This window comes from Spea bombifrons, chromosome 6 (genome assembly GCF_027358695.1).
Source record: "Spea bombifrons isolate aSpeBom1 chromosome 6, aSpeBom1.2.pri, whole genome shotgun sequence".
NCBI lineage: Eukaryota > Metazoa > Chordata > Amphibia > Anura > Pelobatidae > Spea > Spea bombifrons.
Genome location: NC_071092.1, coordinates 824,013 through 840,860, shown reverse-complemented (window position 1 = coordinate 840,860; position 16,848 = coordinate 824,013). Strand labels below are relative to the sequence as shown.

Here is a 16,848-nt window from a genome sequence, read left to right as displayed (position 1 = left end):
CTCCTTGCTACACTTTTACTGCATTTAATGTGTGAGCGCCGCTCTGTAATCCTGCATTGATCTGTAACCTAAATCACATTTTCGATAGATTTCCTAATAAATATTCTGTACATTTTATGAAACTTTTAAACGTAAGCGCATTGCGCTGAGCCATCGCTCGTATAAAGCAGATGTATCGATTGGGGAGATGTATTTGTGTTTTCTCACATAATAATTATTTATTTAAAGCATTCTTCCAAACACACAGCATTTAATAACCAGCCGTACGTCTTAGGCTTCCTGACTTCAACATATTGACCGTACCGAGAGCTGGAAGAAAAAGCAAAGTTTACGTATATCCTGACGCCTAGAATTTAGTTATCTGAGCCTCGTACGATTTGGCACACAGAATAGATCATGTCAGCCCCAAAATAACGCTGTGATCGGCGCTTTCATGTTTTTGGGATACATGCATCATATTATATATTATATCAGTTGAACATTTACACACAAAGCACACAACTCTTAAACTTGACTTATTTGTGCAGAAGTCGGGGGCCGGTTTGATAATGTTTGGGAGTCAGGAAGGGGTTTTACCCACAGAGATCAATAGAAAGCGGCACAAAACTTTAGAAGCCAGGTGTGAAAAACTAGAAGCCACGAATACCCATCTGCCGGGATTTTTCCAGCCTGTAAAGTGCCTTGGAGAATAAACCGAACGTTAGGAACAGACCCCACTTTGTTGTGTTGACTTATTCATAGTATTGTATCGTCCCCTGTGTGAACGTACATTAAATAGTTCTTAGGCACCGAGTTTGTGCGCCAGGAAGATTTGTTCCATTTAGATATTCCAAGGATGATAAGGCTGCGCTCTGATCCAAAGCGAAGGTATCTCCACTAGATCTTCCGATAATCTTATTTGTCACTATAAGATTATAGTGACCCGGGATGATCTTTGGTGGCCGCATAGTGACACGTTACTGATCCATTCCACGCGGAACCCTAATGTGATAGGATGGAATGTCGTTAAAAAGCCACTAACCCTGATTCCGAGGGGATTGGAAGCGAGATATCTATTGTGTGAATGTAGACATTAGACAAGCCGGTTCCCGAGGAAGCCTCCAATCATCTGAAGCGTAAATCTGGAATTTACCCGCATTACCCCCGCGGGGTTTTCTGTCAGGCTTTGCTGCCTGAGAGGTCCCAGAAAGTTCAGGAAGAATGTAACGTAAATCAGTGCACCTGATTTTTGACAGATTGGTTTTCTTGCATTTTGGACGCGGGAGGAAAGTCCGTCTGAAAAGCCGCGACGGCATCGCTCGGTCGGTGGGACGGGGCTAGGCTATATCAAGTTTATTGGGTTCGGAAAAGCCGCCATTAAGCCGCAGCTATGATAAAATATTCGCTTGTAACAATAAATGTAGCGTGTTGATTGTAACAGCTTTATTTTGTTAAATGTGTTTACAGAGAAACAACTCAAAGTGACTATTAATTGAAACATTGAATCTCCATTAACAGCAGTAATCAACAATTTAGATGAGTAATTACAGAGACATTTATCAGACGGCGTTCTGGGCTTATCACGAGCCGTCTGAAGGAATCTTAAACTGACTCCGATCACGAAGGTCAGGAAAAGACCACCCTGCTGTAACGTGGCCGTCCGGGACACATCGCGAGTTTATGGCCACGTGGACGAGCGCATTCAGCGAAGTCTTTTCTGCACATCGCTTGGCTTTATAACTGAAATAGAAAGCGGACGGGAGACCGTTGTTGGCTTTGCGCGTTCTGTTCATTTCCGACTGGGTGATGAAGACTGTACGGAAACATCTCTCGTTTCTACTTGCGCTCTCGCCGGGTTCCGCGGCTGTCTTTAACACCCAGTGTTTGGACAGAATGTACAGAACCGCTTACTGATTATGCCTCAAACAGATGTTGCTCTTGAGGATTTTATAGTCTATATTCCCCCCGCGCTCCCTGGAGGATATAATTATGCATTTAACATCGAAAAATGTTAACTTCTCAAAGACGGAGAGTGACGAGGTTCCACAGGAGTTAAATGGGTTTATTCGCCAGCGTGCTTTTAACCGTTTCAGTGTTAGGAGGATGAAAGGGCTGAGCTGTAACAATATCTCACATGAAATGATCCGCTGCCGTGCCGCCGGGGGATAGCAGTGAAAGCGTTGTATGGTGGGGAATGTTTGCTATAAATCATTAGCACTTTACACCCATTCTGGACAATTCTACGGAGATAATGGAAATGATTCTGGATGACAGTTTTTATGACTCTTTCATCTTTAAGAATTATTTTATTTCTAAGAAGGCTTCAAATAGTGAATTAATAACAGGCCTCCGTCAAAATAAGGACAACACTAAATGAGTAGCACTTACTGGAGGGATCGGCCGTCCAGAGGCCGGCGGCAGCGAGGGTCTGGCAGCCCTGCGCATGTCATGAAGCTAGATAACCAAACGAATAGCAGTAATAAATACGTCTGCAAGACCTGTACCGGCTTCCAGCGATACCTGCCGCGTAATCCCTGTCCTGCTATGGAAACAGTCATCAGGACTGAAGTCACGGGGTCTAATATAACAGGGCAGAAATAAATATCACGACTGAGGGGGACCTGCTGACCACAATAAATAAATAAAATGCGAAGCTTTCCATATTGTCACGGGGAGCTCTCCTAATGAACTAACACTCACTTAATTCTCACTCATTATATATATATACATATATACACACACACACACGCACACACACACACGCACACACACACACACGCAGCTCCTAAATTGTATACTTGGCTGCAAAAGCAGTAAAAGTATAAAAGGCCAGCTGAGGTTGGAGTCTCCTCCGCCTGCCCCGTGTAATTGGCGTATTGACTGACCCGCACGTGAAATGGCTCCTGGTATTGAGGGGATCGCATTGACTTCACTTTGTCTCCTGGGTGCCGTTGGTCTAAAATCTCTGCTCCTCTCACAAAACCCGCATCAGAACAGCCTGTCTGCACTTTCTAAAAATGCTCCAAGATATATGTCAGAGGTCTGTGTGAGAGAACGCTTCCATTATCCTGTATTAACCCTCAGCAGAGTCTGAAGCAATTCTTATATCTGAGGGACTGTTGCCTTCAACTGGCCTGTAGACCAAGCTGTGACTGTGTGTGTAATGTCTAAAATTTACCAGCACGCTGACTGGCAGGATCCCATTTGGTAACACAGTCACTAGAAGGATCCCATGTGCCAGCATGCTGACTGTCGAGGTCCTGTTTACCAGCATGCTGACTGTCGGGGTCCTGTTTACCAGCATGCTGACTGTCGGGGTCCTGTTTACCAGCATGCTGACTGTCGGGGTCCTGTTTACCAGAAATCTGACTGTCGGGGTCCTGTTTGTCAGCATGCTGACTGTCGGGGTCCTGTTTACCAGCGTGCTGACTGTCGGGGTCCTGTTTACCAGCGTGCTGACTGTCGGGGTCCTGTTTACCAGCGTGCTGACTGTCGGGGTCCTGTTTACCAGCGTGCTGACTGTCGGGGTCCTGTTTACCAGCGTGCTGACTGTCGGGGTCCTGTTTACCAGCGTGCTGACTGTCAGCATCCGTGCAAACATACGCTTGTCTCCCACTCGTGGCGTGGTTGTAGTGACGGTTTAGTGGCTGTAATTGCTTAGCGAGCGCCATGTGTCGGAAACGTGTGTTACGGGCCCGGTTCAGAGATGGAGAAGATGAGACGTTACTCTAACTCTCCAGATTAGCAAAGCACCGGATGAGTGGGATTAATTACTCTACAGAGCTAACCTTGCCGTGCGCCTCGCTTCTTCCACGTTAGCAGTAAAAATTCCTGTAATGCCACCCAACGCTTCTCTGGTTTGTGGAAGTTTCAGAAATACACGGATGTTTTTATTGTGTGAATGAATCTTTTGGCGTCCGGGGGAAACGGACATTGTGAGAGGCTCTTACGGCGGATCCAAGCTGCTAACTGACTTTCTTGGTTTGTGGTTTAACCGTTGCTTTGAAGCGTTCACCAGCTGGTTAATGGCGCCGTCATCAGCAGTCGCAGGGTGAGCGCCACAACAATGAACAATGAAACGGCGGATCGCTTAAATGCTTCATTTCTTTAAATCTCGTCCAATTTCAAGATATTTCAAACTGTTTTATTTGCTGTTGTCTGACCCCCCCCCCCGGTTCAGTCTGCCTTCTGCCTCAAACCCCCCCCATTGGTCACAATCTGATTGTAAATCGCCACGGAATCTGCTGGCGCTATATAAATAAATGTAATTCCTGTTCTATAGAACATTTTTTTTCCTGAATCTCCATTTAACCGGGCGATGGATGCTTGTGGTGCGGCTCACGTTAATGAAAAAGCAGAGTCACCAAAATGGATTCCGTCGAATGATCCTCTGCAGCAGTTTAACGCGGGGCAGTGTTGGGGTAATGATGAGACGTTGCCGCCTGCGTGTTCCTCCACCGTCGCCTTGTACTGAGGACGCGGCGTGGGCAGGTGACGGGGGTAAGTAATTGGAGTATACAGTGCCCGGGGCTTGGCGAGCTGTGCCCCGCATTCTGGGTATTTGGAGGCATCAGGGGGGTTCTGTGCACGTTTGGCAGCTTCTGAAGCCTGAGTGTCTTCTGGCTCCGAATTCATAGAATTCACCCGGCATTGTTCTTCATTCTGCGAGGTGTCATTTCACGCCAGGCATCCTGACAGAGCGCCGCTCGCCCGCCGCCGAGGCACGCCAGAGCTCCGTGGCTATAAATCAACGGGAAGCTTCTCTCCAGATTCCCTGCAAGTCGTTAGGAAACGTTCCTTTGAAAATAATAAATGCGTTCTGTGAATTATATTCTGATTGTTTGCTGGGTAAACAGCTTTTTACCAGTTTTACCAAGTTTCAGTAAATTATCCCTCGGCTAAAATGGCGGATTGTCTCGCGAATCATTTGTTTTTCACCTTTAATGAGTTTCGGTTATTTCGGGGCTTTTTGTGTATCCTTAACTTTTTAAAGCGCATTTAGCGCTGAGAGCGCGTTGGCGCTAATTGTTGCCGCACCGAGCGGAGCAACGATGACTTTTTAGCCATTTCCCTGGAAAATGCAGCAAACGGTTACTTCTGGCAAAAAGCGCTATCTTTCGATTAACGTAATGAGTCTAAGTTTATCAAACTTCCTTCCTGCGTAAATTTCACCCAGGCGTCAGAGGGAGATTTTACTCTAGAAACCAAAGCAGTCGATAAATCAGCCGCAGACGAGGTGATATAACGCTACAACCCCCAGCGCTGTATACAGTAATAACTCCCATCACTTTATACAGCAACAACCCCCAGCACTGTATACATTGATAACCCCCAGCGCTGTATAACCTGGAGACCTGGAGCCGCCGTTGCTGTCAGTCATGTGATATTTTGGGTGAGTTTCCCGGGTAAAGCACCGCACTGAGCTGACGCTTTATGGCGATGCTAATGAAGTCCCCCCCATAGAATTTCATAGACTGTCTGAAAACATTATATTACGGGGGAAACTACCCTAGAAACGTATTTTCAGTCTGGTTTTAGTCTTAATCACACAGAGACATTTTGTTACGTCGAGCATTAGATTTTGGGGTTTTTATGTCCGTGTTGCGTGAATTACATTGAATTGTGCGTGTTGGGACCTGTATATGTAAGGTTTTGGCGTGTACCCCGATCTCTTCCGCTCGCTTGCGTTTATATCTTGTTATTGAATGAAGCTTCATTCGTCGCAGACGCACATTGACAGCACCTGGTCATTCCTAACCCTCCATGGCAGGCTTGTATCTATGTGTGTGTGTACAGTATGTATGTATGTATGTGTGTACAGTATGTATGTATGTGTGTACAGTATGCATGTGTGTGTGTACAGTATGCATGTGTGTACAGTATGTATGTATGTGTGTACAGTATGCATGTGTGTGTGTACAGTATGTATGTGTGTACAGTGTGTATGTATGTGTGTACAGTATGTATGTGTGTGTGTACAGTATGTATGTGTGTACAGTGTGTATGTATGTGTGTACAGTGTGTATGTATGTGTGTACAGTATGTATGTGTATGTGTGTGTGTACAGTATGTATGTGTGTGTGTGTACAGTATGTATGTATGTATGTGTATACAGTATGTATGTATGTACAGTATGTATGCATTTTATGTCTGTATGTACAGTATGTATGCACAGTATGTTTGTATGTCTGTACGTATGTTTGGTATGTATGTATGTAAGTACAGTATGTATGTATGTATGTATGTCTGTATGTACTGTATGTATGTATGTCTGTATGTACAGTATGTATGTATGTCTGTATGTACAGTATGTATGTACAGTATGTATGTATGTATGTCTGTATGTATGTATGTTTGGTATGTATGTATGTCTGTATGTACAGTATGTATGTATGTATGTACAGTATGTGTATGTATGTCTGTGTGTACAGTATGTATGTACAGTATGTATGTATGTCTGTATGTATGTTTGGTATGTATGTCTGTATGTACAGTATCTATGTATGTGTATGTATGTCTGTATGTACAGTATGTATGTATGTCTGTATGTATGTTTGGTATGTATGTATGTAAGTACAGTATGTATGTATGTATGTACAGTATGTTTGTATGTCTGTATGTATGTTTGGTATGTATGTATGTCTGTATGTACAGTATGTACGTATGTATGTTTGTATGTCTGTATGTATGTTTGGTATGTATGTATGTAAGTACAGTATGTATGTATGTATGTACAGTATGTATGTATGTCTGTATGTACAGTATGTACGTATGTATGTTTGTATGTCTGTATGTATGTTTGGTATGTATGTATGTAAGTACAGTATGTATGTATGTATGTACAGTATGTATGTATGTCTGTATGTACAGTATGTACGTATGTATGTTTTACTAAGCTGTGATTCATTAAAAATAATCCCGTATACAGGGACTTTTCACTCAGAGACGAGCATCAATTTAAACTCACTGTGTAACTTTCAGCGAGAATCTGTGTGCCTTTTATATGAAATATTAACGATGTGATTCAGTAATGAAAATGAATGAATGGGAATCAGAACACGGAGCTGCTTCGTGATTAAACTGCTCGGGCTGATCATACGTTTAATGATGTGAATTATATCCATAATGCTAGGTTTAATGTGGCTGCGCATGTACCTGGAGCAATGGCGCCCTCGCAGCCGGCGTTACAGCATCATCAAGTGATCTTTAAACGTTTAAATACGTTAAGCGTTATCATTAAGAACGCTTCGCATTACTCGCTTTCATTTTCTTTGGATTTCCTTCGACTCAAAACGTTTTCAGATCTTTGTAACATTTTAATCAACTTTTAGCCAACAAGAAAATGAAAAAAAAATGTGATAATAAGCGAAGCAGCAAATCCAAAACATTAACAAAATGATAAAATGAATGGAACCGTAGCAATCGGGACGCTGACATTCACTTCCTACCCCAGCCGGGGGCTAAAGTGAAGATAGGGTTAAAAAAGGAACAAACGACTTTAAACATTTTAATATTTCAAAATGGCCGCAATAATCGCTCTCCGTGTTCTCCGTGTTCTCCGTCTGCCTGATCCTGATTCGTTCTGCAGCACAACCCACGGAGATCGCGGTCCGGTGAGCGGATTTACATCAATCAGGAAAATGTTTACAATTTCAAGCGCACATTAAAAATAATTGCTGATTTCATATGTGGGGTTTCCGTATGCCGGGGGGGGCTTTCATTGGTGGGATTTTTATTTGAATTTCCAGAAGATGAGTAGACATTATTTACATTATTTACTAAAACGGACTATTTATAATCACTGCGAGCGCACGGCGCGGTTACACAAATAACGTTAAATAAGGTATATTTGACCGTAGATTTCTGAGTTATACATTGAAAGGATGTAGAGCCCCGTAACATGTAGTGCCAATAATATATACACGGGGAATAAAACGATGGATCCGTTTATAATATCATCAGCAGATGGAGTTTCCTGGCCGCGCTCCACGCCTTCGGTTTTTAATGGAGAGGGTGAAGCGTTAGGGTCTGGTGATAGACGGGGGGAGTGAGACGTAGTAGATGTCAGATGTCGGAGAGGTGAAGCCATTTCTTCTGCTGTGTAATGATTCCAATCTCGATGTTCGATTTCCCATTGGGTAGAAACACTTTAGAAAATGGCCGATGATTACCGGAGGCAGCGCTCGTCCCAACGCCCTTTACTGGTGGTTTATGCTCCGCGGTCTCCCGGTCATCCCGTTATAGATTGTAAGAACCGTTTGTTTTTGACTCAGGTACATGTCACCGAGCCCGGCAGATTGCTTGGCGTTCATACGGTTCTCGGCACATTGAGTTTGTTTCCGTGTCTGCCGGCCTGCTGGGCGCCCGCGCTCCGTTTGGCGTTGGAGCTGCCAGATGCACCGCTGGGTTTGGAATTAATATTACGCCACCACGGGCAGGCGGCTCGGATGTCACAGATGCCATATGCCAGGCTCTGTGTCAGATTTATTACCTATTACATTAAACGGCTGTACGTAACGCACATCGCCTGCAGCCCCCCATCTCCTTCATCCGTTAGACTGCAGGAAGACTTTCTCCTTCCTTTAGGACGATGGCGATATGCGTTTTAGCTGTAACTGCCGCTCTCTGCGGTGCTCCTGCGGGTTATCGAAGTGTTCATTATACAGCGGGTGTCATTTCCATGTAATAAATCCAGTTACCATGCACATGTAGTCCGTGTGATATGGTGACGCTGCGCGTGCGCCCGCGGCTCCTAGTCTGTGGAATCAGAACGTCGTTGGACACGAAACGATCCGGGGGGCAGCAGCTGCCGCTTTCTGCTGACGATTTCACTCCGTCTGAAACACAATGATGGTCGGGGGCTCCCGGAATAAGCGACGGGCGCGCAGGCGTGGACCCCGGCAATAATACTTAAACCGTGTCGGGTTCTGAACGAAGGTCGTAACCGGGCCGGGGGGGGGGGGGTTTGGTTTCCTTTGGTTTCCTTTTTACAGAATTATAAGATCGCAGTAGGCTGCAAATAGAACCATTTAGAAGATCTGCCCTAAAAGCTGCTGTGAAGCTTCTACTTTCGGGATTTTAAGCTTTAGCTTCCGGATGGAACGTCACGTTTAGTGGAGGTCGTGGATCAAGGTGATGCTTCTCTGCTGAGGGGGAAACTGGGAGATGCTCAATGTGGGGTGACGTTTCCAGAAGAAAAGGGGGCGCAAATTTAATGGCAGACAAGGAGAGGTGATTTGTACGCGTGGCTCTCTCTGTGGTGGAGTCCCCAGTGTTTAGCCCGTGGGTTATTACATGAGGCCATCTTTCCTTTTGGGGAATTACCTAGTGGGCCACATTTGGGAGGTCTGGAGAGGGTCGGTCTCCTTCCCGGCGATAAACCCTTGACAGGAACAGCCTCGGCGTGAGAAGAAACCCTCGAGTGGTGATTGTTCTGAGCGCTCGCTCGGCTGGAACATGTAAATGTGAATTATTCATACTAAGTGCTGACATCTTGGCCTCCATCCACAATTAGCACAGAACCGTTAGATAAGAGCAGTTAAGGGACATAAATGAAAGCGTCGCCGGCAAACTAATGTTTTATTTCTATCCTTACAGCTGCGTTGGCGTGGAGGAAGATGAGGCGCCCGACATTGACATTTATCACTGTCCAAACTGTGAAAAAACCCACGGGAAGTCTACCTGTGAGTATAAAATGAGTATAAATTAACTCTTTGACTGCCAGAGAAGCTGCCAGCATTACACGGGGCATGAGGCAGAGGGATCGGATATAACCAATTAACCCGGTGGTGTGGAGGACGCCTCATTTACGAAGCTGTGAGTGACGGCACCGTATAGTGCGAGACCGAAGCGTGACCGCCATGCGCCGTTCCTACAGGCTGGGAGCACACGAGTTCCAGGGGGTTTAAAGCTGAGAATATTTTGGCACACAAAGAAGTTTACTGTTTTACAGGAAAATGAAAGGTGTCCCTTTTGCACGAGAAACAGTGATATCTTGTGTCATTTTAGTGAAAAAGAAAAAAAACTGGCACAAACACGACACAGGGCAGGCCACGGACGTGAAACCCGTTCAAAACGGCAGTCAGGTCTTCATAAAGGAGCTCCGGAGTCGGACCTTCCCCAGGTAATGTGTGCGGGGAGATGGGGGGCGTATAGAAGGTTTATCGGAAGCTGGAAGGGACTGTGAGAAGAGACATGTTTGCCGGTGGTCGCAATATATTTCCTAATGTCGGTGCATTTAATGCATCCCCGGCATGTGTTTTCTGAAAGTGCTCATGGAAGTGACGCATGACGTTTCAGGATAAGCCCCTCGGTCAGTCAGAAGCCCCCAGCTGATCGCAGTCCTGTATACAGGGTCAGATATTGCTCTGCGCAGCTCCTGACAGCGTCTGACCCCGGAGTAAATCCAGCTCCCTCCGCGCGTGTGCAGGCAATACAACCTTTGGTACTCGACTGCCACAAATCTCTCCTCAAGCTCGGCACACGGAGGCTTCCTGAACACAATGTGTGTCTCCAGCGTGAGCTGCCGCTGCCATCACGCGTGAGCCCCGAGAGTGCCGGGAATCTCTGCGATTCCGCAGCCAGGAGCCTCCTTGTGGCCGATTCCAAACTTCACGACTTCCGAAGGCTTCCAATCCGAAAAGGTCCCCTCCGTGTGACTGCGATGCGGTGGGAATGTAACAGTTTGTCGATGTGTTTCCATCTGGTCATTAATAAAATATTATCAAAGTTATATTAATGATTCGCTGCCGATTCTTTTACTTTTCTGATTCAGATTTTATTTCTTTCAGTGCCGAGGACGTCGTTACGAAGTTAAATGGAGCCCAGCTCACGGTGGAATATTTTGAAGACACTGGGTTTACAGAACCAATTCTGGTGCCAAAGAAGGACGGTTTGGGCCTCGCTGTACCTGCGCCTACATTTTATGTCAGCGATGTAGAAAATTATGTTGGTACGTTTTTGTTGGTATTTGATTGACACGGGATAAAACCTCTCTCTCTCTCTCTCTCTCTCTCTCTCTCTCTCTCTCTCTCTCTCTGTCGCTCTCTCTCTCTCTCTATATATATATCACGTTTATATTTTTTAAAAAATGTACTTTAGTAACATTTTCCATTTAGGTGCCCTAAATGCCAGCATCATATTGAGGCACATGATATTAAAACATAAAAAACCACAAATTGACAGATTTTTGTATTTAGCTTTTTTGCGTGTTTACGTAAAGACTAAAGTTGTGTTTCGGGCGACAGATCTGAATATAATTTTATACACATATCAAACAGACAAGTGATAATTCATTGGCTGATACAATGGACCTCAATTGTCATTGTTTGTTACCCTGCATAAGTATCATAAATCTCTGCCATATTATTTACTAACACTTTGTACTGCCGAGCATGCGCTGCCGTATCATTCTGTAATTTGCACCTTTAGCCTGGCAGTTTAGTAACTCTGATAATGGGGAATGCAGCTCGAATTAACAAAAATCTAAACACCACGTCCATTGAATTGTCAGCTTCAGCAGTTTTAAAGAATAAATTCAGTTTGGGAACCGCATCCAGTCGGGGCTCCAGCGGCTTCGGTCTGCGGAACGGGGGCTCGTCTCTACTTAGGGACACGGGCCGCGCAGGTGGAAATCTCTGCAGGAGGGCCATGGATCATGTAAATATTTATCCTCAAAACCTTGGTTGATTGCACCAAAATCAGTGAAAATATGATGTAAAAGAAAAGTGCTTTTAACCAAGGTACTCTGCCTACTGTCTGCTTTGCCCTTGAAGTCATTTAGTGCCACCTTGGCTTTTTAATACTAATTGTGCCCAGAGGGCATCCTGCGATGTATAATTTTACAAATCAGTAAAGGGATGTGACGGCTCAGGGGTCCTGGCTCAGGGGTCCCGGCAGCGATGCCGAAATCCTCCACAGGATGATTAATGTCTTCTACGGAGGCAATTTCTATTCTGCTTCTTCTGCGTACCAATAAATCCTCTGACAGCAGAACGGTTAAATATTCCGCAGCCTGAGACCAAATCGATGCAACCTGAAGACCTTTAATGACTGATGGTTTCTTGGCATTTTTCTTAGGTCCGGAGAGAGTCGTTGACGTTACAGACGTCACCAAACAGAAAGACTGCAAGATGAAGCTGAAGGAATTTGTTGACTATTATTACAGTACGAACAGGAAAAGAGTCCTGAACGTCACTAACCTGGAGTTCTCAGACAGCAGGTAGGGGACGGAACTGCTTTACTTTGTGTTTTCTTCCTGTATGTGAGCGCAGACCCTTCCGGTACGGTTCGGCTTCTGGCTGAAAATGTTGTCATTTATGATGCTTTCATTTGTAATAATTTGTTTAAAGCAGAGCGGTCACCGAATGCAGCAACTATGCTGAAATTTTGCTAATTAGCCACCCATAGGGGTAAAGCTTTGGTGTAGTATAGATGTATAACTATAGAGTTTATAAATAGAAGTATAAATGTGTGTAGGTATATGTGTATAAGTATGAATGTGTATAGTTATAGGTATATGTGTATAAGTATGAATGTGTATAGTTATAGGTATATGTGTATAAGTATATGTGTATAGGTATATGTGTATAGTTATAGGTATATGTGTATAGTTATAGGTATATGTGTATAAGTATGAATGTGTATAGTTATAGGTATATGTGTATAAGTATGAATGTGTATAGTTATAGGTATATGTGTATAAGTATATGTGTATAGGTATATGTGTATAGTTATAGGTATATGTGTATAGTTATAGGTATATGTGTATAGTTATAGGTATATGTGTGTAAGTATAAATGTGTATAGTTATAGGTATATGTGTATAGGTATATGTGTATAGTTATAGGTATATGTGTATAAGTATAAATGTATATAGTTATAGGTATATGTGGATAAGTATGAATGTGTATAGTTATAGGTATATGTGTATAGGTATAAATGTGTATAGTTATAGGTATATGTGTGTAAGTATAAATGTATATGTGTATAGGTATATGTGTATAAGTATAAATGTGTATAGTTATAGGTATATGTGTATAAGTATAAATGTGTATAGTTATAGGTATATGTGTATAGTTATAGGTATATGTGTGTAAGTATAAATGTGTATAGTTATAGGTATATGTGTATAAGTATAAATGTGTATAGTTATAGGTATATGTGTGTAAGTATAAATGTGTATAGTTATAGGTATATGTGTATAGGTATATGTGTATAGGTATATGTGTATAGGTATATGTGTATAGTTATAGGGATATGTGTGTAAGTATAAATGTGTATAGTTATAGGTATATGTGTATAAGTATAAATGTGTATAGTTATAGGTATATGTGTATAAGTATAAATGTATATGTGTATAGGTATATGTGTATAAGTATAAATGTGTACAGTTTTAGGTATATGTGTATAAGTATAAATGTGTATAGTTATAGGTATATGTGTATAGGTATAAATGTGTATAGTTATAGGTATATGTGTATAAGTATAAATGTATATGTGTATAGGTATATGTGTATAAGTATAAATGTGTACAGTTTTAGGTATATGTGTATAGGTATAAATGTGTATAGTTATAGGTATATGTGTGTAAGTATAAATGTGTATAGTTATAGGTATATGTGTATAAGTATAAATGTATATGTGTATAGGTATATGTGTATAAGTATAAATGTGTACAGTTTTAGGTATATGTGTATAGGTATAAATGTGTATAGTTATAGGTATATGTGTATAAGTATAAATGTGTATAGTTATAGGTATATGTGTGTAAGTATAAATGTGTATAGTTATAGGTATATGTGTATAGGTATATGTGTATAGGTATATGTGTATAGGTATATGTGTATAGTTATAGGGATATGTGTGTAAGTATAAATGTGTATAGTTATAGGTATATGTGTATAAGTATAAATGTGTATAGTTATAGGTATATGTGTATAAGTATAAATGTATATGTGTATAGGTATATGTGTATAAGTATAAATGTGTACAGTTTTAGGTATATGTGTATAAGTATAAATGTGTATAGTTATAGGTATATGTGTATAGGTATAAATGTGTATAGTTATAGGTATATGTGTATAAGTATAAATGTATATGTGTATAGGTATATGTGTATAAGTATAAATGTGTATAGTTATAGGTATATGTGTGTAAGTATAAATGTGTATAGTTATAGGTATATGTGTATAAGTATAAATGTATATAGTTATAGGTATATGTGTATAGGTATATGTGTATAGGTGTATGTGTGTAAGTATAAATGTGTATAGTTATAGGTATATGTGTGTAAGTATAAATGTGTATAGTTATAGGTATATGTGTATAGGTATAAATGTGTATAGTTATAGGTATATGTGTATAAGTATAAATGTATATGTGTATAGGTATATGTGTATAAGTATAAATGTGTATAGTTATAGGTATATGTGTATAGGTATAAATGTATATGTGTATAGGTATATGTGTATAGTTATAGGTATATGTGTATAGTTATAGGTATATGTGTATAGTTATAGGTATATGTGTATAAGTATAAATGTGTATAGTTATAGGTATATGTGTATAGGTATATGTGTATAGTTATAGGTATATGTGTATAAGTATAAATGTGTATAGTTTAGGTATATGTGTATAGGTATAAATGTGTATAGTTTTAGCTATATGTGTATAAGTATAAATGTGTATAGTTATAGGTATATGTGTGTAAGTATAAATGTGTATAGTTATAGGTATATGTGTATAAGTATAAATGTATATAGTTATAGGTATATGTGTATAAGTATAAATGTGTATAGTTATAGGTATATGTGTATAAGTATAAATGTATATAGTTATAGGTATATGTGTATAAGTATATGTGTATAGTTATAGGTATATGTGTATAGGTATAGGTATATGTGTGTAAGTATAAATGTATATAGTTATGGGTATATGTGTATAAGTATAATTGTGTATAGATATAGGTATATGTGTATAAGTATAAATGTATATGTGTATAGGTATATGTGTATAGATATAGGTATATGTGTATAAGTATAAATGTATATGTGTATAGGTATATGTGTATAAGTATAAATGTGTATAGTTATAGGTATATGTGTATAAGTATATGTGTATAGTTATAGGTATATGTGTATAGTTATAGGTATATGTGTATAGTTATAGGTATATGTGTATAGTTATAGGTATATGTGTGTAAGTATAAATGTATATGTGTATAGGTATATGTGTATAGGTATAAATGTATATAGTTATAGGTATATGTGTATAAGTATAAATGTGTATAGTTATAGGTATATGTGTATAGGTATAAATGTGTATAGTTATAGGTATATGTGTATAGGTATAAATGTGTATAGTTATAGGTATATGTGTATAGTTATAGGTATATGTCTATAGTTTTAGGTATATGTGTGTAAGTATAAATGTGTATAGTTATAGGTATATGTGTATAAGTATAAATGTGTATAGTTATAGGTATATGTGTGTAAGTTTATGTGTTACGTCGGCACTTGATGCTCCTCTCGCAGGAATGTCGGACTCCGGTGAGTGTAAGCGTGTTCTTTTAGTTTCACGATTATTGGGAGATTACTGCTCTGTCACTTCTATGATGATAATTAGTAGAAGGCGGCAGTATCGCTTTGGGTGACGCCATTTGGTCCTCATCAGGATGAAGAGCCCTTGTAATAATTATCTGTGAAAACACTCAGTCGGTCTTCTGCTCCAGCGCTAGAAAACACTGTATATATATATATGTATAACTGTTTAACAACCAACACGAGATGTTATGTACTAATCTCTCTTATAATTCACAGCAGTCAGTTTTATGATGTATAGTCCATACAGTCGCTGTAAGTGAAGACCGGTGTTATCGCCGGCGGACGGCGTAGTCATTCACCCCTCATTACACTTGTTACATAGCGTTGTGTTTCAGACGATGAAGACGATGCTTTTATTGATTATCGTTATAATGTGGGATTGGGGTGCCGGATAGCGTAGCGAGTGGTATTTACCTTCACTTGTTCTCTTCTCCCGTAGAATGTCCAGCTTTGTTGAAGCTCCAGAGATAGTAAAGAAACTTTCATGGGTGGAAAACCATTGGCCCGACGACGCACTTCTGGCAAAACCTAAAGTCACCAAGTATTGTTTGATCTGTGTGAAGGATAGTTACACCGACTTCCACATAGACTCGGGGGGAGCGTCCGCCTGGTACCACGTACTGAAGGTACATCGCCTGCGTCTCGTTCCTAAACACGATACTGAACGTGCAGTCCTTCCGGGTGTTAGGAAAGCCCGATTCTGGCAGGAAAGGGCTGAGCATCGCGTTCTTAGACGATTTTTACCAGATGTAGATACAGCGTACATCGTCATGATAGATCCATCTCCATGTGAATTCTCACTGTCTGACACCCTATTAATCTGTTACTGGAGGCTCTGCCGCTGGCCGGCGGATGTGTGTTCTGCAGACAGACCCACGACCCATGATTCCCTCTGCTCTCATTCACTAATGCCACCTTCGGAGATGTGCAAACATTTACAGGGTTCTCTCCGGTAGCGATGGGGTCTTACATTCACATAGAGACTTAGCTGGGGAACACGTGGTTTAGGTTCCTGACATTCGCAGAGTTTCGCAGACGTCGCTGTAGTTCCAAAGGGTTTCCTGCTTGGAATTTGCTCCCGTCTCTCATGTGACCCCCGACCCCGCTGGTGCGTCTTTTGTCACCCGTGTCTCCCATCCCTGTGCTCATGTCCTACTTTACCTTTTCTCCAAAGAAGACGACGGACCTCTGGCCTCTTCTCCCTTTCTTTTGTTCCGTGTATTTGTTTTATTTCTAATGGAAATGTTCGTCTCCTGACTCTTTTATA

The 16,848-nt window shown here is 41.4% G+C and overlaps 1 protein-coding gene across 3 annotated transcripts in view; it reads left to right on the top strand.

Moving 5' to 3' along the window:
• PHF2 (PHD finger protein 2) overlaps window positions 1–16,848 on the top strand; it is a 42,475-nt gene that overhangs the window by 11,247 nt on the left and 14,380 nt on the right. For all 3 annotated transcript variants that reach the window (XM_053469012.1, XM_053469011.1, XM_053469010.1), the window contains exons 2-6: window positions 9,577–9,662; window positions 9,988–10,102; window positions 10,770–10,930; window positions 12,058–12,199; window positions 16,021–16,207. In XM_053469012.1, coding sequence (XP_053324987.1) covers window positions 9,577–9,662; window positions 9,988–10,102; window positions 10,770–10,930; window positions 12,058–12,199; window positions 16,021–16,207 — 691 coding nt within the window. The remainder of the gene's footprint in view (window positions 1–9,576; window positions 9,663–9,987; window positions 10,103–10,769; window positions 10,931–12,057; window positions 12,200–16,020; window positions 16,208–16,848) is intronic.